This window comes from Gopherus flavomarginatus, chromosome 4, assembly GCF_025201925.1.
Source record: "Gopherus flavomarginatus isolate rGopFla2 chromosome 4, rGopFla2.mat.asm, whole genome shotgun sequence".
In the NCBI taxonomy this organism is placed as follows: domain Eukaryota; kingdom Metazoa; phylum Chordata; order Testudines; family Testudinidae; genus Gopherus; species Gopherus flavomarginatus.
This window is the reverse complement of record NC_066620.1, coordinates 3,917,315-3,944,418: the sequence shown is the minus strand read 5'-3', so window position 1 is coordinate 3,944,418 and position 27,104 is coordinate 3,917,315. Positions and strand designations below refer to the sequence as shown.

The window sequence follows — 27,104 nt, the reverse complement described above, 5'->3', positions numbered from 1 at the left end:
CCCTCTCAGTCTTTACCACCCCACCAGTCTTTACACCGGCTGCTGAGTGCATCTGCAGGCCTGGGCTGGCAGCACGTACTGTATTCCTCTGCCGCGCCCAGGCCCAGCCTCAGGTGGTGCAGGTAGGGCTCCCCAGCGCAGTGGGTCCTGGCAGTGCCCCCATTGGTGAGAGGCAAAATGCTCCATTCGTCTCAAGCGATTGTCTCAGGCTCTCTGCAGACTCAGGCAGATATTGCGGCAGCGGTCACCTGTGGCTGTTTTTTGAGCATTGCTTCCCAGCCATGAAGGCTAAAAGGGTTTTAAAGTGAGAGCCGGGGTGGCAGGGGTCACGTGACATCCGGAACTGGGGCCCTAAGCTGACCCTACCACTACATTCACATGGTTTGTGCTCCCGCAGCGCGTCGACGAGCTGAGAGTGCAGGCAGAGGAAGCCATAAACCCCACCTGCCCAAATCAGCTAGTTAGATGCTAGTGGATCAGTAACGTGCCAGCCCATTTCCGGCTGCAAAGCAGCAGCGCCTGTCTGCAGTGCACAAGAGTCACCCCCCTGCAGTGTTAAAGCCACTGTGGAGCCCGCCCCCCCCTGCCACCTGGCTGCGTGACAACAAAGCACAAGGAAGTTCGGGGCAGGGGCACCCACACAAAAGTGACACCCACCTCTTTAATATGGAGCTGGGGCTGGCGCCAGCAGGAAAAGCTGTACTGGCCCCCCCTCGGCTGCATGCTGGGACTGGTAGTCTCCATGGGGCACAGCTGCAATCTGCCCCCCTAGCCGTTGGGCCCCTGGCTTGGTCACACATAGCCGCCTGCTGCCACAGACAGATTGGCCTAGGGGGCATCACTGAGCAGCGGTGCCTGGCTCCCTGCACTACCAGACTTGCAGGAGCAGCTGGTAAAATGCAGCCGGCTGCTCTCCTAGGTAAGCCAGTGGCGCTCCCTGGCTAGCTGGGCAGGAGGTGGGTTGTAACCTCCGTCACTGCAAGTACAACAGGCGAGGCGGGGAGGCAGGCGCTTCCTGGAGCAACGCACTGGGGGTGGGGAGCAGCTCCTTCCAGGCCCAGAGCTCTCTCCTCCCATGCCCGTCCCCTCTCCACTGACTTCGACTGCTGCTCGCTAAAGCTCACGTGTCAGCGCACTGGGTTGGAGACTCTGGTATTGCTAAGTGAGCAGGAGAAAAGGGGGCGGGGGGGTCAGGCACTAGGCAGGCTGCCTGAGGCTCTGCGTGGTGGGTTGCACTAGCAAGCGTGCGCTGCGGCCGAGCCCTTGGTGGGGCAGAGGCGCTCCGCCCTGGGGCAGCGGTTTCCGGACGGCGTGGGCGTGGGAGGGAGCGAAGCGCTGAGGTGCAGCGAGCTGCGAGCCGCTCGTGGGTCCGGCGTGTAGGGCAGCTCAGTGTACACTAGACGCAGGAGTTAGCCAGCCTGATGGGTTGGCGGCAGAAGATCATTATCTGGCCGCAGCCTTGCCTTCCGCGGACACTTGCCTTCCTTTGGTTGCTGGGCTCTGAGTCTGGGTTTTCCCTCTTTGTCCTTTCCTGGCCAGGCCTGGGGAGGCCGAGGGATCTCCCAGCAGACCCCGCGCCAGGACTCGGGGTTGAGGGCGGGGAGACGGTTGAACTCGCTGCAGGGCAGACCCTGGCCTATGCTGCCGGGAGGGTGAAGGACTCTCCCGTCTGGACAGTGACTGGCTTTTGGGGGAAGCACTGAGGTTGCATGGGGGCAGGCCGGGGCTCCAGGGGGGAGCACAGCTCCACGGGGGAGGAGGAGGAGCCGGACTCGGGGAGGAAGGGAGCCGGCTGTGGAGCTGTTTCAGTGGGGAGTCACTGGGCGCAGTCCCAGCTGTCCTCTGAAGCCTGCAGGGAGAGAGAGGAGAGGGGAGGGGAGGGGAGATGAGGGGGTAAACCCAAGGCTCTGGGCAATTCTCACCGGCATGTGTGGCCTCTGGCTGGAGCTGGCTGCCCAGCGACCACCAGCCGGTGCTAGCACACAGGGAGGCCAGTGGCACCTGGGCCGTGTCTCTGCAGCCCAGAGCAGGGGCCCGAGCCGCACGCTGGCATTTCTCTCTTGAACCATCTCAGACCCAATGCCAAGCCGCCCCCAGGGCCAGGCTGGCTGCGGGGTTCCCGGCTCGCCCAGGGGTTAATAGCCCCAGATGGGATCAGGAAAGCCCTGTGCTATCGCTGAGCCCTGCAGGAAACCAGCCAGCGTCTCATGGCCAGGCCCAGGGGCAGACGGGGAGATGGACCGGGGGTGGGTAGGTGGGTGGGAAAATGGGCTGAGGGGTAGGTGGGGAAGCCAGGCCATGGGGTGGGTGGGAGAAATGGGCTGATGGCGGGAGGGGCAGGCAGCAGAGCCAATCCTTGCTCATGTGACGACGAGCCGGCTGTGTCCATGCTGCTGCGCTTGGTGGCTCTGCTCTCCCCAGCCCTTCCCAGGTTGCTTCTCCTAACGCTGCCAGCTCTCTGGGCAGAGACCCGGCCTCCCTCGGGCGCCAGCCAGCACAACAGGGCCCACTGGCGCTTTAGGCACCAGCCCAGTTATGATCAGAGAAGAAGGCGCCGACCCATCGGCCCTGTCTGGTTTCTACCCCTGGCCGCACCCAGCACGGGGAGCGGGGCTCCGGGCCGGGCTCCGGGCCCCCTGCCTAGGGAGCGGGGATCCGGGCCGGGCTCCAGACCCCCTGCCCAGGGAGCGGGGCTCCGGGCCGGGCTCCGGGCCCCCTGCCCAGGGAGCACTCTGCTGAGCGTAGCACCAAGGGGAGTGCTGGGCCCTCGCAGATGTGGCCCCCTAGTCACTGCAGGCGTGGAGTTGCCAACTTTCTAATCCCACAAAACCAAACACCTTTGCTCTGCTCCCTGCCCTGAGGCCCCGCCTCTGCCATGTCCCTCCTCCGAGGCCCCACCCTTGATTGCGCCATCCATCGCTTGCTCTCCCCCACCCTCACTCACTTTCATTGGGCTGGGGCAGGGAGGTTGGGGTGCGAGGGAGTTGGGGTGCAGGCTCTGAGGTGGGGTGGGGATGAGGGGTTTGGGGTGAAGGAAGGGGCTCCGGGCTGGGGCAGGGAGTTGGGGTGCGGGGGGGTGAGGGCTCCAGCTAGGGGTGTAAGCTCTGAGATGGGGCCGCGGATGAGAGGTTTGCGGTGAAGGAAGGGGCTCTGGGCTGGGGCAGGGAGCTGAGGTGCAGGGGGGTGAGGGTTGCAGCTGGGGATGTGGGGGTGTGGGCTCTGGGATGAGGGGGGGATGAGGGGTTTGAGGTGCAGCAGGAGGCTGGGGAGAGGGTTGGGGTTTTGGGGGCAGGAGGGGACTCTGGGCTGGGGACGGGGGTTGGGGTGCAGGAGAGGGTTTGGGGTGTGGAGTCCTGGTAGCTCTTACCACAACTCCCGGGAAGCAGCCGCCAGGTCCCTGCAGCCCCCAGGCACATGGACAGCCAGGGAGGCTCCGCATGCTGCCCTCGTGCCCACAGGTGTTGCCCCCGCAGCTCCCACTGGTTGCGGTTCCATGCGTCTAGGGGCTGCAGGGACCTGGTGGCCACTTCTGGGAGCCGCGTGGTGCTAGGGCAGGCAAGGAGCCTGCCTTAGCCCCAGGCCCCTGCTGCGCAGCCGACTGGGTTTTTAATGGCCTGGTCAGCCGTGCCGATTGGAGCCGCCAGGGTCCCTTTTTGACCGGGCGTTCTGGTCGAAAACCGGACACCTGGCAACTCGCCATAGGCAGCCACCCAGCTCCACTGGGCTCCAGGGCCAGGCCCAGGCTGCTGGGAGCTGAGAGCTAAGCACAGCTGGTTTGCCCTGAACAGAAACAGAACATGTGAAGGGAGACAAGTGGAGACGGGGAACCCATGGCCAGGCCGAGCAAACTGGGGGCTGGTGGGGTGCACCCATGGCCAGGCTGAGCAAATGGGGGGCTGGTGATGGAGACCCCATGGCCAGGCTGAGGGTATGGGGTGCTGGGGGGGAACCCCACAGCCAGGACGAGGGAATGGGGTGTTGTGGGAGGGGGACCCCACGGCCAGGCTGAGGGAATGGGGTGTTGTGGGGGGGGGAACCTAGAGGCAGGCCGAGGGAATGGGGTGTTGTGGCGGGGGGGCAACCCAGAGGCAGGCCGAGGGAATGGGCGATGGGAGACCTGCACGGTGAGGACCAAGAGCCATGCTGGTGACTGACCTGGCGGTGAGAGCTGCATCGAGCGTCGAGCTGTTTGGTGCTGCTGGGCTCCTGAACTTCACGGCTGCCGGCAACGTCCTCGCAGGCATGATGGGCCGAGGGATTCTGCTCTTTGTGCTTAAAGTTTTCCCTTCTCTTCCCCGGTGGAATACCTTCCCCTCCTCCGTCCTCCTCGGGACGGAGTCGTCTGAGTCATGGGTGTCCTCCTCTGAGCCGGTGGCCGAGAGGGTCTCTGAGGCACGTCTCTGCTCGTCGCTGGAGGAGGCCGAGGAGGAGGCCCCAGAGACCAGTCTGAGGCGGCAGCTTTGCCTTCTCTCCATCACTAGGCGAACCAAGTCAGGCTGCTTGGCCCTCTTGTGAAGCCTCTCTTTGGCCGAGAGCGAGGCCGACAGGTCTGAGCCGGTGTCCTCCTCGGAGAACAAGATGGGAATCCGGCTTCTGTATCTAGCACTCAGAGGCTTTCTCGGGCCCTGCTTCGTTGTTCCCAGGAGAGCCTCGGCTTGTGTAAGGCGCTCAGTCGCCAGAATGGTCTTTTCTAAGCTAGGCTCTCCTGAAACCAGCCGACCAGTTTCTTCCAAATCCAGTGCCAGCACGGCTTTGCCTTTAAGCTCCAGCCTCTCCTCCGGGGACTGGGCCACGCCGTTGGGAAGCGTCAGCGGCTCCCCTGCCATCTCCGAGGAGGTTTCGATGTGATTGACCGAGAGTGCGCAGCTTTCCATTTCTCCCCCTTCTAAACCAGAATTCGCACTCCCATTTTCTACCAGCCCCAGGTTCTCCTCCAGGGCCTCCTCAAGGATGATCTCCTCCAGCTGGCCGGGAGGGCAGTACTCCTCGTGCCTCACCAGCTGGCTGCCGGAAGACATGACATTCAGATGGGTCTTCTCAGCAATATGAACAAAGGTGCGCTCGACTTTGGTAAAGAGGGAGGACGTCGTGGAAACCGCTGCTGGAGGCTTTGATTCAGACTTCAGGATGGAGGACAGGGTCCCGGGCTCCGACACATCCAGCTGGCTGCCCAGGGGCTGGGGCCTCTCGCTCTGAGGCGTTAAAGCAGCAAGTGTCCCCAGATCGACATCTGGCGCCAAGTCGGTGGTGAGTGGAGACTTCTTCATGTCACCCGGTGAAAACAACACCAGCGTTTTGGAGCCTTCCTCCAGTTCTAAATCACCATCGGCCATGGAAGCGCGGCCCTTGGACTCTTTCTGATCATCAGCCAGCAGAGTGGATGGTGCCCCTTCCTGACTGCGCTCCGTGCTTTTCTGACTCATGTCGCTGCTGGAGCTACTGTGCATGTCAATCTCTTCTCCCAGATAACCAGCTTCCTCCTCCTCTTCATCCTCCTCGTCCTCGTCTTCCTCACACTCCCCATTCAGTTCCAGATGGGGCTCCGGCGGTTTACAAGGAGCGGTCAAGACGATATTTGAGAAGTCGACCTTCTTTATCCGCTGGAGGATCCTAGGCTTTTCCCTAGAGTCTGACACATCCCGTTTAAAGTCTTGATAAGGCAAACTTAAAGGCACCGCCTTGGGCACACTATTCATTTCAAAAGAGTTCAGTGTAAACACCTGGAACAAGATAGACGTAAAAAAGAAAACACTTAGTATCCACAAGAGCATGGGCACAATGTCACAACCCCAACCATGGCGGGAAGGGTCACGTGACATGTCTGTCTTCATGCCCATGAACCAGCCTTCCCTAGCACAGGGCACTGGCGAGAGGCAAAGCAACCCTCCAAAGCCATTTCCTTGTCATCGGGCAGTCTCCTGTACACCTGCTCGTCAGTGTCACCCAAGGCATTCAACTCGTCCTGTCCTACAGCCGGGCTGCCTCCCAGGCTGAATGACAGCCTGGTATCAATTTAGCACCGCATCCCCCCTTCATTCCATAGAGGACACCCCCTTGCCCCCGACCCCGTTCCAACGTGCGGTTTGCACAAAGAGCAAAGGGAGAATATGGCCTCTCCAGAGTAATCTTCGTTATTATCTGTGTTCAGCACCTTATTGTCGCACTCAGCACCGCTCAGTTAGGGCCCCACTGTTGTGGCCTTTTGCTTTTCCATCCCCAACCTCCCCTCCCCGTTCCCTGGCTGTCTTATCTGTGTCCCCTTCCCATCAGTGACTCCTAGTCCTCCCCCACCATGGGCTCCCCCTCCTCCCTTCCCCAGTCCCTCACTAAAATGATCAGCAATTAGTGAAGGCTGACACATCAAGTGTCTTCCTTAAGTTTTACTATTAACACTCCTTGAGGGCTTTGCTGTTTAAGCTCTGATTTTTTTTTTTGACACACCCTGGTTTAAATCATTGGAAAGAGCCTGCAGCACCCAGCTGCATTCAGCAAGCTAGAGTCAAGGATCTCTTCTGGCTGCTTTACAGGGACAAGGGTCCAGACAGCTGTTGACTTGAACAATCCGATCTCAAATTCCTTGCCGAGCTGCACTGGGAATTGGCAAACAGGCAGCAGCTCTGCACAGAATAACGTGCCTTGAATGTCAACACCCTTTGCCCTTTTATGCACCTGAGACATCAGATGCAGACTCCGAGTTGGTTCCAGACCGCAGGGAAGCACGGCCATGTGAAGCTCCTTCTCCAGCACATCCTGGGTGTTGCCTCTCAACAATGTCCATTTTTGTTACCCAGGAAAAGCTTTGGCCTCATGTCTCTTTTGACTTTGCCTCCTCCTTTCTCCCTCATTCTACCTCCCCTGCTCTGGCCTAGCCTCTTTTCTGTGGTGTAGGCTACAGTGCGGATGGACACCGCCAGAGCCCTCTGGACTCTCTGGTTCACTTCTGCTTTATTTCCCAGGCCCCAGGCTCTGCCAGCTGGTCCAATTGCAGCATGACTCTAGCGCACACCTTTGCGTGCGGACCCGTCTCCCTCTTCCTGTCGCATCCCCACTGAGTCAAATCAGCCTCGGCTGGTGAACTGGACATTCTGCACAAGGCAACGCATCCAGACAGCTGTTCTGCCTGAGCACCTCCTGCAGACGTGTGTCTAGGACAGCTCTGCGGCCCAGGGCTGCATTCCATTCACTTGCTAAGCACAGGGTCTGCAGTGCAAACAGCATGCCCCGGGGGTCTTTCCAGTGACTTGGTGGGGCTGTGCCTCAGGCCTTCGGTGCAGGAGCCCAGCAGCTTGCCCAGGGCATTGGGTTCCCCACAGAGAAGAGACACTGGTAAAAGCAACATCTCCATGGAGGTCCTCCTGCTCCAGCCCTGTTCCATTTCCTCTGAACTGGGGGTGGGTGGTGCTGGTGGTGGCGGATGATCATCCACTTCCCTGTCATTGGCTGGACGAACCCCCAGTTGCCTCTTTAAACCTCTGCCTTTGCTCTCAGGCCTGCCTCATGGTCACCAGCCTTCTGGTCGAAGGGAGCTGGGTGAACCTCTCTGGAGCTGCTCCTGTATGGGCCGGAGGGATTATTGCAATCCCCCAGTGCTCTACCCACCATGGGGCCTGTGCAACCTGCCCCACTACAGTGGGGCCAGGGATGGGGCTGGATATTAATGCTCTAGCTAATTCTTCTGCTGGGCAGCATTAGCCCCTCTCCTCAGCCACAGGTCCCGATTCCTGGTTTTCTCTCATTCTCTGCTAGTATCTAATATCTCATCACCTTTGTACTTAAAAACCGCTCGGCCCCATCTAGCCATGCATGCCGCTGGTCTGTATCAGCCCACGTTCCCACTGCAGCTTCCTTCTGCTCCACGCTCGCCATCAGCTCCTTTCTGCTGTTCGTTACACCCCTCTCTGGGATAAGAAGCCCTCGGGTGACCCGGATCTGGATTTCAAGGTGCTACGACAGCACAAAAAATAACAATTCCTTCCCTCTCTTCGAAGTTTCGGCCTTGCTGTTGCGGAACCATGCTGCAGCCCTTTCGTTTAACCTGTTTCCTTGTGGGTCTGGCTGCACGTGTAGCCTGCAGTCACACCGCACCGTATGGGTGGTGTCCTCTCCAGACTGGGACCTTCCTCTTACCCTGGACGTGTGGCTCACGCCCCTCCTGACTCCCCACCCCTGCGATAACTGACTGCTAGGCTGGGTTATGAAACCTTCTACGTCCAGCTCACCGTTACCTTGTGTTCCTCACAGTTCTGGGTGGCCTCCGGCTGTGTGTGTTTTCCTGCCTTGCCCTTTCAAATGCCTGTTGCAGAGAACCCCAAGAAGTGCAAATATCTGACAGCGAGAGAACTGGGCCAAAAGAAACAGCGCTCAGCATCAGCTGCCAGCAAACCTGGACCAAAGAGAATCGGTTGCAGGGACAGCGTGGTAAGATGTCCTTTCAGCACACCCATGTCCTTACCTGTGTTACTCACACTCCCTGGACTCGGTAAAAGAAAGCCATCCCAAAGGAATCGTGGTCTGAGGGGGTCTCTTCACTGCAGGGTTAACTTGGGTGTTTGGCCCCCAGCTCTGAGCAACCAGGTTAGCCAAGCACCCACACTGCAAAGCCCCACCCAAGTGACCGGGGTCCACACTGGTGCCGTGCTCCCCTGGGTGTGGTGCTAGGACTTTCAGGAGCAATCCTGTGACAGCTGCAGTTCTCTCCCAGTGAATTGTTGGAGAGTGCCTCTGTCTGCCTAGGCACACGGGGGATGGTGGGAAGGCACTGGAGGATTACTAGCACTAGAGTGAGTTCACCTGCGTCCTCACTGCAAAGCCAGGTGGTTTCAGCCTGTGTGAAAGCAGCACTCAAGCTCTAACCCACCCCTGCAGCCAATCTGGGCTCATAGGTGCAGGAACTAAGGGTGTGGGGGGAGCTGCAGCACCACCAGGTTTGACACAGGGCTGCACTGCCCCCCCCCATGCCCGGGGTCCTTGCTGCTGGCCCCATGCATGCCTGCAGCTGTGGCTGCAGCCTTGGCCCTGTCACGCCTGTGCGGATCCCCCCCCCTCCTGGAGACACGGCCCTAGCGCTGGGCGGAGGCGGACAAGGCAAGGGGACTGGCTTTCAGCATCCCCACTGTTCAAAGTGTTCCAGCGCCCCTGCCTGGGCCGAACGCACCATGGAACTCAGCTGTGAGCGGAGTCAGGAACAGCGTGTGTTAACTTGGTCGTGATGGCAAGCCCAGACCACGGAGCAGGACCAAGACCTGGCTTCTAATCCTGCATGTGCCTGTGGTGCATTTCTCCTCACTCCCCCCAGCTAGAGAGCAGGACTAATGATACTGACCCACCTTTGCAAAGCCCTTTGAGATCTAGGGCGGCAGACTGCTATATGCGAGAGGTGCTGGTGGCAGCTCTGTGGTTAAGAGTATGTCTACACTACCATGACTATACCAAATACCAGCGTAGCTATGCTGGCATAACCCTGTAGAATAGACACAGCCTACAGCCCCTTCCTAAGTGACTGGAGCTACGATGAGGGAAACCGTCTTCCATCCCCACAGCTGTGTCTACACTGGGGGGGGTTGTTGCCAGAGACGGGTTTTTCACACTCCTGATCAATGTAGCTATGTCAAGCTCACTCTTAAGTGCAGACCAGGCTAGAGATTGCACCAAAGATTCCTTTCAATGGGACTACTGCAATTTTTCAGCTCTGTTTCAGTGGGACCATTGCAATCTTTGAGTTCTATTGTTTTGAGAAAAACTACTTGGAACGAGAAATCTGAGCTTGTTTGAATTTTCAAGGACGCTTCTGATTCCAACAGTAGCTGTTGTGTTACAGTGTTTCCAAAAATCCCTTCTTCCAGATTTTCAGCCTGGGGAGTCTCACTTTTCATCAGAACCCTTCTGGGCAAAAGGCAGACTTCTCAGAGCCCACACACAGCACAGCAGCCTGGAGGCACCTGAGCCAGGGAGCCCAGGTCTCCACGGCAAAGAAGGGTGATGAACTGAAAGGGTCTGGATTTTCTACAGTACGTTGGGGGTAAGAGGGGGCTCAGAACTGGGACTGGGAGGGGAGGCTTTGTACCGTCTTGCTGCTGGGGCCGAAGGAGGATGGATCAGCCCCAGACATAGATTAGAGCAGCCCAAAAGCTGCCCTGGCTTGTGCCCCCTGCTGCCAGAGTCCCTCTGGGCAGTACAGCAATAAAGGATTGCCAGGGTGCAGATCTGTCTCTGTTATGCCTCCTCCTGCCTCTGCTGAGCTCCAGAAAGCTCCCCATGCCAGGAGATTCAGCGTGGGGGAGATACTCCATGCCAGAAGCCTGGCTGAGTCTCCCTGGGGCTGCAGGCCGTACCCTCCTTTCAGTCTCTTTGATTTAAACCATTGGAAACCACGGGGAATTCAATCTTGAAGAAACACTTTGCAAGGGACAGATCAGGCTGTTAAGGGACTCAAAGCTCGACAAATCCAGGAAATACAGTATAAAGCCATAGATCTGGGTAACCCCTTGCTCCCCTCACTGCCCAGACACACACTGTGCACAACAAAGTCACAAGTGACACAGCCCCCTGCTGCAGGCAATCTCACGATGGTCCAAAAACTTCCAGCCTTCGAGCAATCCCGGGGAGGCAAAATCAGACGGATCAACTCCCACAATGCACTGCAAGCCTAGAGCCCACGCGTTCCAGCCCCAGCTCTGTCCCTGGTGGCTTATCACAGCCTCCAGCTTGGGGATGATTTAGCATTCGCCCCTTTCACAGGTAGCGGAGCTTACAAGAGGTCTCTCTATACAGAGCTGGGACAGAACCTGGTTCTCTAATAGAGCAACCAAGTCTCATACACATTGATACACAGTCTTTCAGAGAAACATGCCAAGTTAGGAACTTGTTTAACCCATGCCAACACAATGGAGCTTTGTATCAACCCTCCGGCCCAGGTTCTGAATCCACAGCCTGCAGCTTTATAGGACAGACCGCAGCCACTTCGGCTATAGGCTAGGAGCCGCTAGCCAGAGGAAAAGAACGCTCCTGTCCTCTGCAGACCAGATCTTACAGGGGAGATACAACACACAGTGTCCAGCTGACCTGCCAACTGTCACACTTCCAGCATGGAACACATGCTTTGTGCAGGTCAGTGGCACATTCCTGCACCGCTGGTAAAAATATTCATTATGTGTGAGAGAGACTGTCCCTGCCACACACGAGGGGAATGTCCCCTGAGCGGTAAACCAAGAGCTGAGGGATGCGCTGTCAGAGTAGAGACCTTGGATCTACGCCCAGCTCTATCTGCCGTGACTTGGTGCGAATTCTCACGTCGTCTTGGTGACGATTGTTACCTCGCCAAGGCAGCAGTGACACCTTGGCTCACAGTACAGGTGAGGAAGTAGAGAAGGTATTTGCAGCCATCAGGGAAGGAGTGGGATTAGAACTCAGCCCCTGGGCTGGTAGGTAAGCACACCTTCCCCATAGTACTGGGAGCAGAATCTCTCGAACTTGTCTTCTCCAAACTCTTCACTCACGTCATGGCAAGACTGCCTGAGGTTATCAGCTGAAGGTCGACAATCCTGATCCCTTCGGGCCTGCTGAGAATTGATCGCAAATCTGAATGAAACACTGGCTGCCTCTGACATCTCTGGCTGGCGAGCTCCTGGAGTGGGGAGATGTTCACAGCCCTAGCTCACTAGTTAAACATGAACCAAAAGCGGGTGAAGGCCTTGCTGGAGCCCCAGGCAGAGCTGACAGGTGAACCAAAGCAGGCCTGGCTTTGGCAGCACAGTAACACACTAGGTATTAGCTAACGAGATAAGCACATTCCTGACCTGCGAGAATGAAACAAGAACACCCCACGTAACTACGTAAACAAATTCTCAAGAGACGGTACAGATGGCCGAGCACCTTTGCCACCGAACCGAGCCTGTGGTCTCTCTCGATTAGTAACTCGAGGTCTGCTGAATCAGCAGTCTGCATTCTCTGCTTGTGCAGCTAGCACCGGACCTCCGAGAACAGCTGCACTAGCAGCACCGACAACTCTGCAGCACCAGCAACACGAACGACTGTCGGCACTGCATCCCTGGAAACCAGAGGTCTTTTCATTTGTGCCTCTTGGGAAAAGAGTGAACTCAGCTGAGTGACAATCCAGCCCAGCCTACCCGGGGTTAACAGAGAAGCTCTTGAAAAGGGGTAAGCCCTGTCTGTCTAACAACTGAGCTCTCCACTTGTTGCTAACGGTTAGGGTGACCAGAGGGCAAATGTGAAAAATCGGGACGGGGGTGGGGGTAGTGGGAGCCTATATAAAGAAAAAGCCCCCAAAATTGGGACTGTCGCTATAAAATCGGGGCATCTGGTCACCCTACTAACAGTCAGCATGACACATCACAGAAGGATCTTCCAACAGATTTAAAGGAGAAGGGGTGAAAGAAAACACCATCACCAGGGTCGTGCCTTTGATTCTTTAATAAGGTTTTGGTAGTATACAAGCTTTTTCCGATTGTCTGGACTAACATACATGGATTTTAAAAAGGCACAGAATCCATTGCACAGCTTCTGCTTTGTTTTTTAGATGAAGTCGCTCATTTGTTGTGGTTTCAAGTGTAGGATCTTACAGTACTCGGCAGCATTTACAGCATGTTCTACATACAGGTATTCAGTGCATGCTTTTATACAGGAGTTAGAATTCAAATTCTCTCTCGGGATCTCTATATACACAATAATACAGTGCTTTTCTTCTGAAAAAAAGCTTTCAATTGTTTCTTGCATGCTTGGTCTGCCCAGGAGAATAGTGCAAGCGTATAATACAGTGTTATTGCAGTACAAAAGGCTGAGGGGTTTACTTTAGGCTCTAAAGGGATTAGACACAGGAAGAATAAAAAGGCTCAGGGAAAAACAAGCTCTGGACCCCTTCAGACAACTTGGTCCTTCCAAACCAGTCCCTCGTTACCTTTTAAGCTACAGCAGGCGGTTCACCCGCTGCAATGGGCTTCCAGAGTGACTTTGAATCCAATGACAGGCGAGACCTGCTGTCAGATGCATGTGCTTCCCAGAAGACACCAGCCTGGAGGGTTGCACAAAGGGGACTCTCTCAAGAACCAGACCCTCAAACTGAACTTTCCCCAGCAAACCAGGAAGCTCTCCCACACTCAGCACAGCTGTGTCCAAGCTAACTCCATGCCATAAGTACATCGGCACCATCGAATTCTGTCTGCTTGAAACAGAAACAACAACTACAGAGACACACCCCTGCACCTTAGCTGGCTTGCAGTGAATGTATGGTTTGGACTCGATCTGGCGTAGCAGCGACAGAAGCGCAACAATGAGCCATTGGCTGTGGGAGATAATGCAAAGGAAGGATATGCTGGTCCCTGAGATTTTTCATGAGAGCTGGAAGGTCCAAGAACAGAAAGCAAGTTCCCAACACGACTCAGAGCTCTGCCTTGGGAACAGGAAGAGGCCTTAGTCCTGAGGAATGCAGATAGCAAATAGACAGCAAGATTTTTAGTCCAATCTTCCCTGTAACAGCTTTCAACTGTCGGGGCCTCAGCATATCCTGGAAGTGACATTATTCTCTGCCAGCAGCAACTGAGCTCATTGGTGACTGGGAGACTCGGCAGAATTTACTACAGCGAGGGGAAAAGCCAAAATCTGAGTGCCTGAAGCAGCTTTCCTTCCAAGCCAGCTGCCCCCGGAGGTAACACGGAGCAGGTGCCCTCACTGAATACAATCCCGTAGGATTGCTACGCTGGTCTGCAGACGCCTGTTATTCCAAGGTTCGGCAGCACTGGTCTCATGGAGATGATCTCCGTTCCCAGTGTCTGACCACTGGAAGCTACTCTGTCCTCCTATTGATCTTTAGAGGTGCATATGCCACACCCATCGCTATGCTAGCTGTGTGCCCGGCTTCTCACTGTGTGCGTTCTTCGTGTTTGCCTCACACCCCTTGGCAAGACGTGCTAGACCTGTGAAGACGTGCCAATGCCCCTGCCACAGAACTCCCTACTTCTCCTGCGATTACCATCCCCAGGAGAGTCTGCTTGAGGAGATGCACTAACGGGGAAGGGCTGTTTTCACTATCCACAACAGACCTGGGAAACGGCAAGCTAAGTGGAAGGAAAACGATGCCAAACGTGTTCCAGTCTCCAATTTCGAAAGCAACTTGATAGCAGCAAGAAAGAGGATGAAAAAAAAGCCTGCAAAGCCAATCCCTTCCCTAAGCAGCAAGAGCCCATGTAAATTAGCAGCACTGGGCAGGAGCCTGACGTGGTTTTCTCAGGAAGGACCAAGCTGAAGGGGCAGGCATCCCATGAGCACCCCCGTTATTCACCTGGGAGCATGGAACAGCTTTTGCAATGAGCGTGTTTCATGTTGGCCTATCACCTGCCTGTGCTCGTGATGAAGCTGCTGATGAGGAAGCTCTGGGAGTTCTTGTAAGGAAGATATAAGCCAAGTTCGCTGGGTGACAGGAGCCAACATGAAACGCCTTTTGCATACTGAAAATATAAAACCTCCCAACACAGAGCGAGTTTCTCTCTGAATGTTCAGATACATGCAGGTGAATGTAGCATGGAGGTTAGTTTCACTCCCACCTTACGTGGTTTAGCAGCTTGTTAAAAAATGTACATTCATTGTAAGATCACTTCCCACAATGTTTTTTGTGGTACAAAGGAGGAACTTCAATACATTAGGTGAGAGTTAGAAACATTTCCTATAAATGAATCTTTGTGCTGTCATGATGAACTGCCAATGCAGATCTCTACGTTACAGTGACCCAGACGAAGAGCACATGGTACGAGAATGCAGCAAGGGAAGGAACTGGCACACCGATCAGCCTTTGTATATAATAACTGAACAGTGCACAAAAAACATTCTCATGGACTCAACCCCAAGCGGCCACAAGTGGCAGCAGGGCCCTCCTCACCGCAGCATTCTGTCACTGGAGAACAGCTGCAGGTGAATGGAAACATAAACGTGCTATGAGACACTGCCCTGAAACAGGGATGGACTAGCGCCAGGCCCTTTGCTCTAATCTGCATCCACACATAGGGCCAGATCATCCACTCAAACCAGACATGACAAGGGTACGGCCCCTTGTTTCACTGAGATTCTCCTTTGCAATAGCCCTTGGGGTACTTGCATTGATGGACACAGGCCCATTTGCACAGCCAGAGCAGCGAGCCTGCGCTATGCCTCTGTGATAAACCTGGCCCATCACACTCCTGGCAGGGCTCATAGGCACACCTGCAGAACTGTCACACAATCAGCAATGGAAGCTCCAGCAAAAAACTCCACTGTCACCATGGGGGCAAGGGTGAGAAAAGGGGGGCATATTTGGCTTATATTGGCCAGCCTCTCCAGTGACCCGGACGTACCCGCCTATCCGTGTGTGGAGGGAGGGCAGATGGAGGGCAGCCAAGCTAGGAAGAAAGGCAACCCATGTTTTCAAGTTGAGAAGTATGTGGGGTTGTTTGTTTACTAGAAACAGAAAGAGGCGTTTAGGGATTTTCAGGGCTTCAGACCTTGTCCAGGAGAAAACCCAACCCCACTTTTATCAGCAAGCCTCTCAAGGCACATCTGCATCGCAAAAATCCCACTCCTGCTGCAGCAAGTCTCAGACCGGGGCAGCTGATCAGGCTCATGCTACAGGGCTAAATATAGCAGAGTAGACATTCCTGCCTGGGCCCCGAGCCTGGGCTCCAGCCCGAGCAGGAACATCCACACGGCTGTTTTCAGGCCCACTGCATGAACCCGGGGCAGCTGACTCAGGCCCTGAGAGTGGCAGCTGCAGGTTTTTCTTGCAGTGTAGACATACCCTGGCAGGCAGCTCTGTCTCTTCCCCCTGAGCAATGCTAGAGTTTGGCCAGCAATTATCTCGATTGATTCACTGACCACCGAAGAGATGTCCACCTTGAATGCACTAGGAGAAGAGGGCTCTCAGCTATGCAGTGCAAACTCCATAGAAAGTGCCTCAGCTCAAGGCAAAGATCTGATTGGGGTAGGTCAAGGCCCTCCACTACACCTCATATTATCTAGCAGAAAAAGCATTACAGGTTAATACAGTCTTAACACAGTACTGCTCATGTGGCCGGGGAGTGCCGAGATTCCATCTATTCCACTGAAGAGATGCCAGTTTCACTGGACCAAATGACTTTACGTGACAGATCTCCTCCCCAGGCCATGTTCATGAGCAATAGACACTCTACCCTATCCTTGCTAGAGTACTCTTGTGCCACCACGGAGCGCTTAAACACAGAACACACATGTCAAAGTGAACTAAGTGCTAACAACATGTAGAGGAAGCACGTCAGAAAATGACGATGCAGGGGGAAAAGACCTGGCATTGATTTCAGTGCTAGTTTCAAAGATACTGGTGGGTAGCCTATTTATTATTCAGCTGTTTAACATCAAAGAATCTAAAATAGAAATGACTTCTTCTTTCACTCATTCCTTTCCCCAGGATTATGGCTCTGGATTCAGGTAGAGCATTTCTGTATGAGACACACACCAGCGATCCTGACCACTTGCAACCAGTGAAACCCCAGGACGCTTTTTGGGATAGTCCAGGTATTAGCCCCAGTGTCCCAGCCTAGTTTCTTCCAACTCGGGTAATTACACTCTGCCTCCTGAAATTCTCCCTGCAGTGTCAAATTCTTTCTTAGGTCAGGATCTCCTGGGATGAAGGCATTTAAATGGGAGGAGAAGTGATTCCTATTACATATCTATACACTTTGGAAAGTGCTTTGGGATGGGGTGTGCTACTGAAAGGTAAAACACTATAACATTATTGAATAAACTCTGAAATCGGCTTTTTAAAGCTCAGACAAATGAAAGATTTCCAATTTCTCTCTGGAGCTCTGAGAACTACCTGTCAATCAGACAGGAAGAGCTCTCCAGTTCCCCTTTGCTCTGCTACAAACTGTCTGAAAAGTGCAGTGCCCCAGTCTCTGCACCCCGATTCCCTTAGGAAACCTGTGCAATGGAGAAAAGGCTAAAGTGCCGAGGGTCACTTCTTGCCCCTAGTCTAACTAGAAAACCTCAGCTCTGAAACCAAGGCCTCCGGCTCTCAGAGCGGGCAACTGCCACCGCCATGTCCTGCCAGACACCTGCTCTGTGCAACCAAAGACAATGGATAGATCAAATCCTCAAGGCCACCAGCACCCGGCAGTGCAGAGGAACGGAGTCGGGCACTGCCCCCAGGGAACCCTTTGCATGAAGTGGTGTGGTTGGTTTGAAGCACACAGCAAACACCGCCTGGAGCTTTAGTTTTGTTTCCCATATGGGAGCTGACACAACTGAGCGCCCTTTGAAATGAGGAGGATTATTAATAGGCAGGAACCCCATCACCCTGCAGCTGCAGCATCACTGCAGTGTGTGGACAGTGTAAGCAGAGCAGTGAAGTGGCTCGGGGGAGCTGTGCTTCCCCCCCTACCCCCGGCAGCAGCCTCGGACATCATCATGTCGTTTGGTCCTACCCCACGGGCAGGGAAGTGGCTCGGGGGAGCTGTGCTTCCCCCCCCACCCCCGGCAGCAGCCTCGGATATCATCATGTCGTTTGGTCCTACCCCACGGGCAGGGAAGTGGCTCGGGGGAGCTGTGCTTCCCCCCCCACCCCCGGCAGCAGCCTCGGATATCATCATGTCGTTTGGTCCTACCCCACGGGCAGGGAAGGCTGACAGAGTGAGAGACACTCGTGGTGTGTGTGTGTATGGGGGGGCCATTCACCTCTCTACCACAACAGGCCCCTCTCCTGCACCCTGTCAGCCGTGCAGCTAAAAGGGACTTGGGCAAGGGATGAAAGCAGCAGAGCCTCTACTTTATACACTACGCAGCCTGGGCAGAAGATGACTACAAACGTGGGGGGGAAGCACCACAAACGGGTGAAGGGCTGATATTCTTTTCCTTGCCAAGCCTCTTTGGCTGCTGGCTTTTACCTGCTTCGGACACAGGCCACCAGAGATGAACGTCCCCCGCAGCAGAGCTCCATAGAGCCCATGCTGGTCTAACAGCAGCGCGCAAGGGCTGGGAGAAAGCTTCCCAGGACAGCGCTCAGAGCTTGCCCTTGCGCTCTATAAGGTCTTTGAAGGAGACTAATGCACCAACTCAAATGAGGGCCAATGACTCACCCAGGATGGTGTGATCCAGACAATGGAAGAGGGAGATTGGAGGCCTTTGCCTAGAGCTCCCTAAATTAGTGTCACTCCAACATTTATAGCAACGTTTTCACAGAGAGGGGTTAAAAGTCAAGGTCTCGTCAGCTCTTTGCTATGGGATGAAGGGATGGAAGACTACAGGTGTTGGCCATAGAAAAGAAGGAACCGGGGGCCCAGCCCACACATAGAAACCAGGTTATAAGATAGGAGGGTTTTGCAGATAATATACAATTTGATCTACACTGGATCCTACCCTACTGTGGCCTCACCACATTAGTGGGCCTTATTTTGAATAAGAGCGGTAAATAGTGACAGGGAACACGTGCAGTGCAGAGTGGGGCACAGGCCAACAATAACAGAACGCTGCTCATTCAGGACACAAGCACCCCCGGATCCCGGTCCCAAACGTTGCTAACACACACAGATAGAAGGCACCAGAGTCTGACTTCACAAAGAGTGAGTTTTCTTGCACTGGTGTGGAGGCTGCAGCCAGCGAGTTAATTCTGAGAGGTATCAGGCACCTGGGAAAATCTGACTAGGACAACAAACTCCTTACACGCACTCTGGCTGCAAGTCACTTTTTTCTGAGGTTTGAAGTTTAATATTTGACAATTGCTCATTTAAATGTTTGCATCTGTGATTACAACAAACTTCTCAAACTTCATTGCACCACAACCCACTTCTGACAACAAAAATTACTACATGACCCCAGGAGGGAGGACCGAAGCCTGAGCCCCACCACCCCCGGCAGGGGGGCCAAAGCCAAAGTGAAGAGGAGAAGCTGTTTAAAGGGCATTTTAAAGGCAGGGGGTGCTGTAATCTGAGTCCTTTGGGCTTCAGCTTTGGCCCCGGGTGGTGGGACTCGGGCTTGAGCCCTGGGCCCCAGCAAATCTAAGCCAGCCTTGGTGACCCCATTAAAATGGGTCCCGACCCACTTTGGGGTCCCGACCCTCCGTCTGAGAACTGCTGCAACACACTAATCTGGGAGATGTTATGGAACTGCACTTTCACATGGTAGGTAGGAACATTTTTTAGATTCCTGTAACTATCAAACGAAAAAGGAGCTACTTGACAATTCTTGGCAGCCGCCATCTCTCTACAATTGGGGACCCCACGATGCTGCTCAATGTGCTTCGTTGAGTACACGAATAAATAATAATCTGACAAAACCAACCCCAAACCGCACCCCGTGTCCCTGTAACAGCAAGAGCCCCCCAGTTAGCACCTGCCTAGTCAGCCTCTACCACTCTGACCACCCTCTGACCTCCTGTATAGCGCAGGTCAGAGACCCTAACCCACTCCTGCAGCCAGCCACTAGCTTGTGGAGCTACAGCCTGTCTTTACAACGACAGCCAATCCCTAGTGCTGGCAATTGGGTGGGGCGGGCAAAGGGCCACTCCTCTTCTCACAACTTTTTAAACAGGGGGGCTATGCTCACTCCTTTTTGAGAATCCGAACTCAGAAAGGATGAACGGGGGGCAGCCCCTCTGTAGCCCCTGACCAAGTGTGGGGGGCATAACGGCAGAGCCCTTTCCCTTGCTGGCATGACGGAGGGGTGGCTGGACCCAATCTGAGTGGGTGGCGCTGGGCCCTGACAGACAGGGTGCAACACCACTCAGATAGGGCTTGTTTTGGTTACTTCCCCCCACTTCCATAGTCCTTTCACGGCCCCAATCCAATCTCAGTGTAAATGCTGGTGCTTTCCCTGCATCCCCTGGTAAGCCGGTCCATGATTATCTACAGCTGAACAATTAAAAACGTTAACAATGTGCATCTTATTTCCAGTTTAAACTTTGCTGACTTCAATGTCCAGCCATTGGATCTCATTCTGCCCATCTGCTGGATTAACGAGCCCTCCAGGATCTCTCCAGGAAGGTACTCAGTGACTGTGATCTGTCGCCTCTTAACCTTGTCTTTGATGAGCTAAATCGATTGAGTGCCTTTTCTCTCGTACAAGGCAGATTTCTCAGACCTCAAATAATGCTTCTAACTCTTTTCTGAACCTCTTCCACTTTTCCAGCACCATTTTAAAAACGTAGCCACCGGACCTGGACACAGTATCCAGTAATGGTCTCCTTGGTACCGTATGCAAAGGTAACACCACCTCCCGGGTCCTGTTCAGCATCTCCTGCTTATACACCCCAGAATCGCCTTGCACTTTCTGCCCCAGCTTCCCACTGGGAGCTCACTTGCCTAACTGCCGTGACTCCCAAACCCTTGTCAAGGCCCTGCTTTCCTGGATCCACATCCCCATCCTATCGGTGTGACCTGCCCGCTTTGCACCTCGATGCCTGGCCTTGGTGTTAGCTGTGTTACAGCGCATGTTTGTTTGACTTCACCCAGTTTACCAAGTGACCCCAATCGCTCGGTACGACAGCCCTGTCCTCTTCATTATTTACCACCCCACCAATCTGGGTCACCTCTAAACTTTACCCGCAAAGATTTTATATTTTTTTCCAGATCACTGGTTAAAATACTGAATAGCATCAGCCAAGATCAGATCCTGGGGGTCCCAATGAGAAACACCTCCATTTATTGATGACTCCCATTTACAAATACATTTGAGAGCTGCATTAGCCAGTTTTCAATCTATTAATTAATTTTTTAATCAGACTCTCCTGCAGTATTAAGTCAAATGCCTTACAGGAGTCTTAAGTATATCACGTCAATGCAGCTGCTGAGCCCCATCCCAGCTCTGTGTCACTGACCCCCTCCTCCACTCACCGAGCTCCCAGCGCCGCGGCCAGGGGCTGACCCCCCCAACCCTTCCTCCCCTCGCCATGGCCAGAGGCTGGGGCTGACCCCTCCCCCACAGCTCCCCATGCCACAGCCAGGGGCTCTCCCCCACCCCCCCGAACTCTGCATGCCAATGCCAGGACTGGGGCTGACCCCTTCCCCGGACCTTTCCTCCCCTCACCATAGCCAGAGGCTGGGGCTGATCCCTCCCCCACAGCTCCCCACACCACAGCCAGGGGCTCTCCCCCGAGCTCTGCATGCCACTGCCAGGACTGGGGCTGCCCCTCCCCACACCATTGCCAGGGCCAGGGGCTGACCCCTAACCCCACCAAGCACCATTTTATCTGCAGCTGGGGCTGACCTCCCCAAGCCCTGCGGCTTGACACCTCACATTGCCACCCCCCACACACACATTCCTCCATGCCCTGCTGGGGGGGTGCATCGGACTTTTTTGGTAAACTGAGCATTTGTTTGTTTTCTCTTGCCAAGTGATAATGGGATAAATGTCCGTTTTTGTCAAAAAAGTCAAGATGGCCGGGACAGAGCTTAAAAAAGGAACTGTCCTGGCCAAAAGGGGACATATGGTCCCCCTATCTCAAGGCAAGTGGGTCCTGAGGGAGCCCAGCTGGGGTGGGGGCAGATGCTGGCCTGGCTAATTGCACCACTCCAGAGAGGTCGGAGCGATTCCTTGCCCTGGCACTGGACCGGCCCTGGCCGTGCTGCCAGCTCAGCCTGGCAGACACAGTCACCTCCCAGGAGGGCTGGTGAGTGTGGCCAGGGGGCAGGGTGTCAGGGAGTTGGTCTCAGGGGTATGTGGGGGGCTGCTGGCCAGTGAGGGAGATGTGTGTTTTGGGTGCTAGGCAGTGGGGCGAGGTGTCTATCAGAGGGTGCTAGGCAGTGGGGGTCTGAGTGGGGTGCTGTGTAGTTGTGGTGGCGGGCTGTGGGGAAGTGCATTGTGCAGTAGTGGTGCGGCTGTGTGTGGGGGTGCTGGGCAGGGGGGTGCTGGGCAGGCCGCTGTGCATTTGTGGTGGAGGGTCAGGGGAGGGCGGCTGCTGGGCATAGCAGTGCCAGGGTCTGCTGGGCACAGGGAGTTGGGGGGTGTGGGGTGGGGGGGCTGTGTGGCACGGCATGGGCCCACCTCTGAGGGGAAGGGGCACTCTGGCATTACAGGGCTGGGTGGGCCAGTGTGCATCTGGCAAATGCCGATTTGCATACAGTGCCCTTGTACGGGGCTGGGCGGAGCAGGGCCAGCCCCGCCATGCTATGCCCCAATGCCCCTGGCCAGCCCCTTGCTCTGGGGACCAGCCTCCCCACGCCATTCTCCTTTGCCCCCATGAGGGTCCACAAATATGTTTGGTGTTGCTCACACAAAAGGTTAATCCAGCCCTGATAATTAAAGGCTTGTAATTATGCTAGCCCTCTCGTTTATTAACTGGCAGAACACTGGATTCTTCCAATCCTCTGGAATGACTAATTTTCCAAGACTTTTAAAAATTAACATCAGTCATCTGGATAGCTCTTTGGCCAACTCCTTTAAAACTCTTGGGTGTGAGTTCTCCAGTGTGGCTGATTTTCACGTGTTGCTTTAGTAAATGCTGTATGCTCAAGAACATGCTGTCCAGTAAAAACAAATGTCATGAAGATACAAAGAAGAAAACTCAGAGTTGATCAATCCTTCAGAAATCATCTCCTGGAAGATTATTCTCAAGGGGAGCGAAACCTTGTTCTTCCCTGGTTTCTACACCTAGCACCACAGGAGGTGCCAAACTGAGTTAGAACATTGGTCCATCTAGTCTGGTTTCCCCGCTCTGGCAGTGACCAATGCTGTGCTGATGACAGGACTGAACCCCAAACTGCAGCGGGAGTTTTTGAACTACCACAAAAAGGCTGTATACATCACAAATCCGAAGAGATGAACAGAGACTCCTGTGAGGACATGCATGGATCACGACTGAGAAGGAAGCGTTCCTGGTGATTCAGTCTGAAACAACCCTCTGATGCAGTACAATGCCAGTCTCTCTCTCTCAATACCCAGCTCTGTCCTGCCTGGTCACACCAGCACATTCTCTGCTGTCTGAGCTCCTCAGAACTATGTCATCAGAACCCCGGGCTCGGTTTCTTCTCCAGAGTCCTCTCCTCTGGGCTCACATCCCTCTAAACCCCTAAGCCTCACCAGTGCCCCTCTCCTTTTATAGACCAGCACTCACTCGCAACTTCTCTCAGAAGAACAGACCAAAGGCTCAGGTCAAGAGAAGATAAATACTGCATTCATTTAACCACAGCGGGCTGCAATCCAAGCCTGTCCATACACTGCAGCTGCACTCACTGGGAGGCGCAATATTGCCCAGACAACACTGACAGATGACACAAGGGTTCTGGTGACAATTTCAATCACCCGATGTTCCAGAGCCCCTCAGACTCCAGGCTCTGTTTCGGACGGGGTCTTCTGGGGCTCTGTGCAGCGGGTGCTGAGGTCCAAGGCCCACAAGAAACCTGATCTAATTAGTAAGAGAAAGAAACTGGCATGCCTTGGGATATTGGCTCTCCAGGGGCACCAGGAGCATGTGCCAGGCAGCAGAGTCTCTAGAGAAGCAGCAAAACAATACTTAGAATTCCTAGAAGTTACTTCCCTCTTTTCCTCCTGTGACAGCTGAGAACAGCTATCCTAGGACTCAGCATGCTCACCAGTTCATTGACGAAACACATCAAAGCAAAATCAGAGCTATCACAAGAACGGACATGGCAAGGCAAGGTGGCTGTGCTGGTTCGCCTATGAAAAGCCAGAGGTGCCTGAAGCTTCAGGGGTTTTTCAAAACAGCCATCTACAGGTGGGCTGGTAAGGAAACCCTTACTAGCCCACTACACTTGGCAGCGTTCCTGCGGCAACGCAAGTAGGTTTGGAGCAGCTGTAGGAGGGGAGAACAGACAAACAGGCTCACTGTCACACACCAGAGACACAGTCACAGGGGACAGAAAGGTGTGGTCACAGTGTGAAAACAGACTGCAACAAATGTTCTGGGATTTCAGAGCAACAGAGAAACGATGACCAGGACTCCACCGAGAGACAAATCCTGAGGGACTAACTCAGCCAGACGGCCAGGGAGACTCTACCTGAATCCAGATCGAGTCAGAGGGCCCCCAGATTTGGCCCAGTGTAACAGAGCAATGACAACAAACTTGACCTGGATTTTACTGGAGAGTGGGCGCTCTCTGAACCTGCACTGCCTCTCCACTCCGGGCCTAACCTGAAAATGTGTTTGGCGTGTGCGTGTGTTCCGTGAGGCAGCCGTGAACTCACAACCCCGTGGCTGGACGATACCACCACGGAGCCCAGCAGAGGAGCGCGGGAGCCAGCCCGCTAATGCCTGCCATGTTCACCGGGGCTGTTCCCATCCACCTTCAGCTGGGATGCGGCCTCGCCCGGCGTGTCGGATGGCTGGAGCGGCAGGTGTTCTCAGTCTGGACTTTCTCTTGCCTGGGTGTGGCTGAGGGGGCGTTGGAAGTTACAGTACCTTAGGCCATGCTGTCTGGGATTCAGTATTGCGTTAAGTGGTGACGCATTGTGGGGAGGTGGGCGTTATTATTGCATTACGGAGGCTGCTGCTCCTCCGTACGGGCTATGTTTTATGGGTGAAGCGGGCCCACACCTGCTGGAGCTGGGACCTGGAAATGCGGAGGACAGAAGGCATGAGTCTGTGGTTTCCTGCCGTGAGGGGCATGTGCCTGCGGTGGGGCATGCGCACGGGGCTGCTCTCCGCTGACCGGCTGCGCTGTATGAAAGTGCCACCGAGCTGAGGGTAGTGCTCTGTCTCCAGGGCTGAGGAGGAGAAAACGGAGGACGCCAGTCTTCTGAGGGGGCTGTACCTCGGGAGGGAGTGCTGAGAATGCCTGTCCTCCTCCAACTGAAAAAGACCAAGAACAGTGGAGGAAAAGGTGTCAGGTACTCGCTCCTCGTTTGTGCTGTGCATGCTGCAGACATCTTCGCTGGCGGGTGGCAAAGGCTTTCGTTCTAGGCTGACCTTACCTACTGCTCTGCATTGGTAAACTGTGTCAGGCTGCTTGGAGACCCTACGGGACAACTAACACCTGCACTCAGATTGCATCAGGGGAGCGGGGCCGGCTTGCCTTCCCCAGTGACGTGGGAGCACGACAGAGAGAGGGAGCGTAGGACTCCTGCACGCCAGTCCCCTGCCCCAGCTGCCAGGCACTGGCTCCTCAAGCCACCACCAATGCCTACTTCTCTGCATCATTCATCTTGGCACTGCAGCTAGGCCATTCAGACACCTTACGTACAGGTAATGGCCAGCAGCTGGGCACTGGTGGAAACTCTTTGCTAAGACAGAGCAAACCCCCTCACAGCTGATACCAACACATTCCCTGACTGGCCAGGACTGCTGGCAGGCTCCTTCCAGGGGTTCGACGGCTTGCCCCCTCCTGTGAGTGGACAGATCAGTCCTTTCTCTTGCCTATGCCGCTGAAATCACAGTGCGCCACCTCCGCCCCAACAGGCGCAGGCTTGGGGTACCAACCCTGGGCACGTGGAGAATCAGGGGCTGTTGGAACGCAGTCAGTGCGGACTGAGCACTGCAGCCATTTCTCAAAGGAAGTTACAGGGCCTGTCTAGAGTGAAGCCCGGGGAGGAGGGAGCTGTAAGCCCTTTCTCTGACCCTGGCCGGGCCAGGAGCCTGGGAGCTCTAAGATATGCTCGGGTTCACCGTGGCTCCACCCTGCCCCAGTCCACCTCCAACAGGCCTCTTCCTGCCCCACATGCCCCTCTGCCCCCACTCACCCATGACAATATGTTGATTCATGCTGGCGGGACCTCAGAGCACCACTGCTAAGGAAACCGACACACTCCTTCAGGAACAGCATCCAGCCTTCCCTATGCGCTGAGGGAAATGGAAGCTTCCAGCCACATTCCCTGGCTCTTTAGCTTCACGGGACTTGGGAATGCTAACCCATTCCTCCCCTTTCCACAGCTGTCTGCCTGAGCCCCGAGGAGCATGCTTGTCTCTCAAGTCCACTCACAGCTGACAGGCTACCGGTGGCCAGAAGGAACCTTTCCCTCAAAGCAGCATCCTTTCCAGTAAAGGCTCTATCATCTCCTCCTTCATGCCCCTCCTGGACAGACACTTCTCGGAGGAGGACTCGGCACTCCCCAGGAGAGCTGACAGTACAATCCGAGCAAAGGGGTGTGGGAGGGTATCGTGATTGGTGGGGAAGTTCAGCTGCATCTTGTCTACCCCAAGCCTGTCCTCCTGACGCAAACACACACACGTAGACACTGGCTGAGCTCCCACACCTGATCACATGGCCTTCCAGTATTCCCCTCCCACATCCCTTTGGTAGTGACATGGTCAGTTCTTGAGGACGGGACCTTATCTATATGCCAAGACCGACAAATCCCAGCCAGCACACGCACTTTCTCAGCCAGGAGCCCATCTCCCGTTTTGGTACCTGCTGTAAAAGTACTGATGACTGGGCATGTCCTTCATTTAGTTCAACTCACTCTAGTGCTCCGACTCCTGCTTTCTGCACTTGGCAGACTCAGAGTCCCTTCCCTGCCAGCGCTGGAGTGCGTTTAGGCTTATAAGTGCTTCTCAGGGGACCGTTGGATCATCCAGTCTGACCTCCTGCATAACACAAGCCAAGGACCCTCCCTCCAGCCCATAAAAGGTGTCTGAGGTGCCTTTCTATACCCATCAAGCATGGTGCAGTATGGCTGCCTTTTGGGGTGGGCTGGGAGTAAAGCAGTGTCTCCTTTAATTAGATGATTCGCTAATGTCTAAACACTATCACCGAAGCACCGAGGAACCAAGGACCCAATACGTTTATGTAATTTATGCTAGTGTTAATGGATGGGAAGGCGCTCCTACCTCGTCTCGTTGATATCTGTTAGACACGGTCTCTCACTGCCTGCCACTTGGCGCTAGGGCTTGCCATATAATTCTGTTCTGGACAGACCTGGGTGCAGAATGCCTCGAGGGGCAGGGAGGAGGCAGAATGCAGCAGGCTATGATATGGCTTAAAGGAATCTAATCGGGTAACTACTACTGAACTGTAGGTCTGGATTGCCATGAGCCAGGGCGCTTGTTAATACATGTAAATAAGCTTCACTTTATGTAAATTGCTGTCTTTCTTCCCTGAGTCTCCTACTGCAAAGGTCATTTGGGTCCATGTATAGAGCCCAGAATCCAAAGAGCTTCTTCTCACAGGCACGATCTCTTGGAAGAGATACTCCCACCTTCTGTG

General features: G+C 54.8%; 1 protein-coding gene across 4 annotated transcripts in view; it reads right to left on the bottom strand.

Moving 5' to 3' along the window:
• Positions 1-198: 198 nt before the first annotated feature.
• Positions 199-27,104, bottom strand: part of TTBK1 (tau tubulin kinase 1) — a 154,488-nt gene continuing 127,582 nt past the window's right edge. For all 4 annotated transcript variants that reach the window (XM_050951172.1, XM_050951170.1, XM_050951173.1 and 1 more), the window contains 2 exons: positions 4,156-5,720; positions 199-1,849 (listed from right to left, as the gene is read on the bottom strand). In XM_050951172.1, the coding sequence (XP_050807129.1) occupies positions 1,444-1,849; positions 4,156-5,720 (1,971 nt within the window). In that variant the 3' untranslated portion in view covers positions 199-1,443. The remainder of the gene's footprint in view (positions 1,850-4,155; positions 5,721-27,104) is intronic.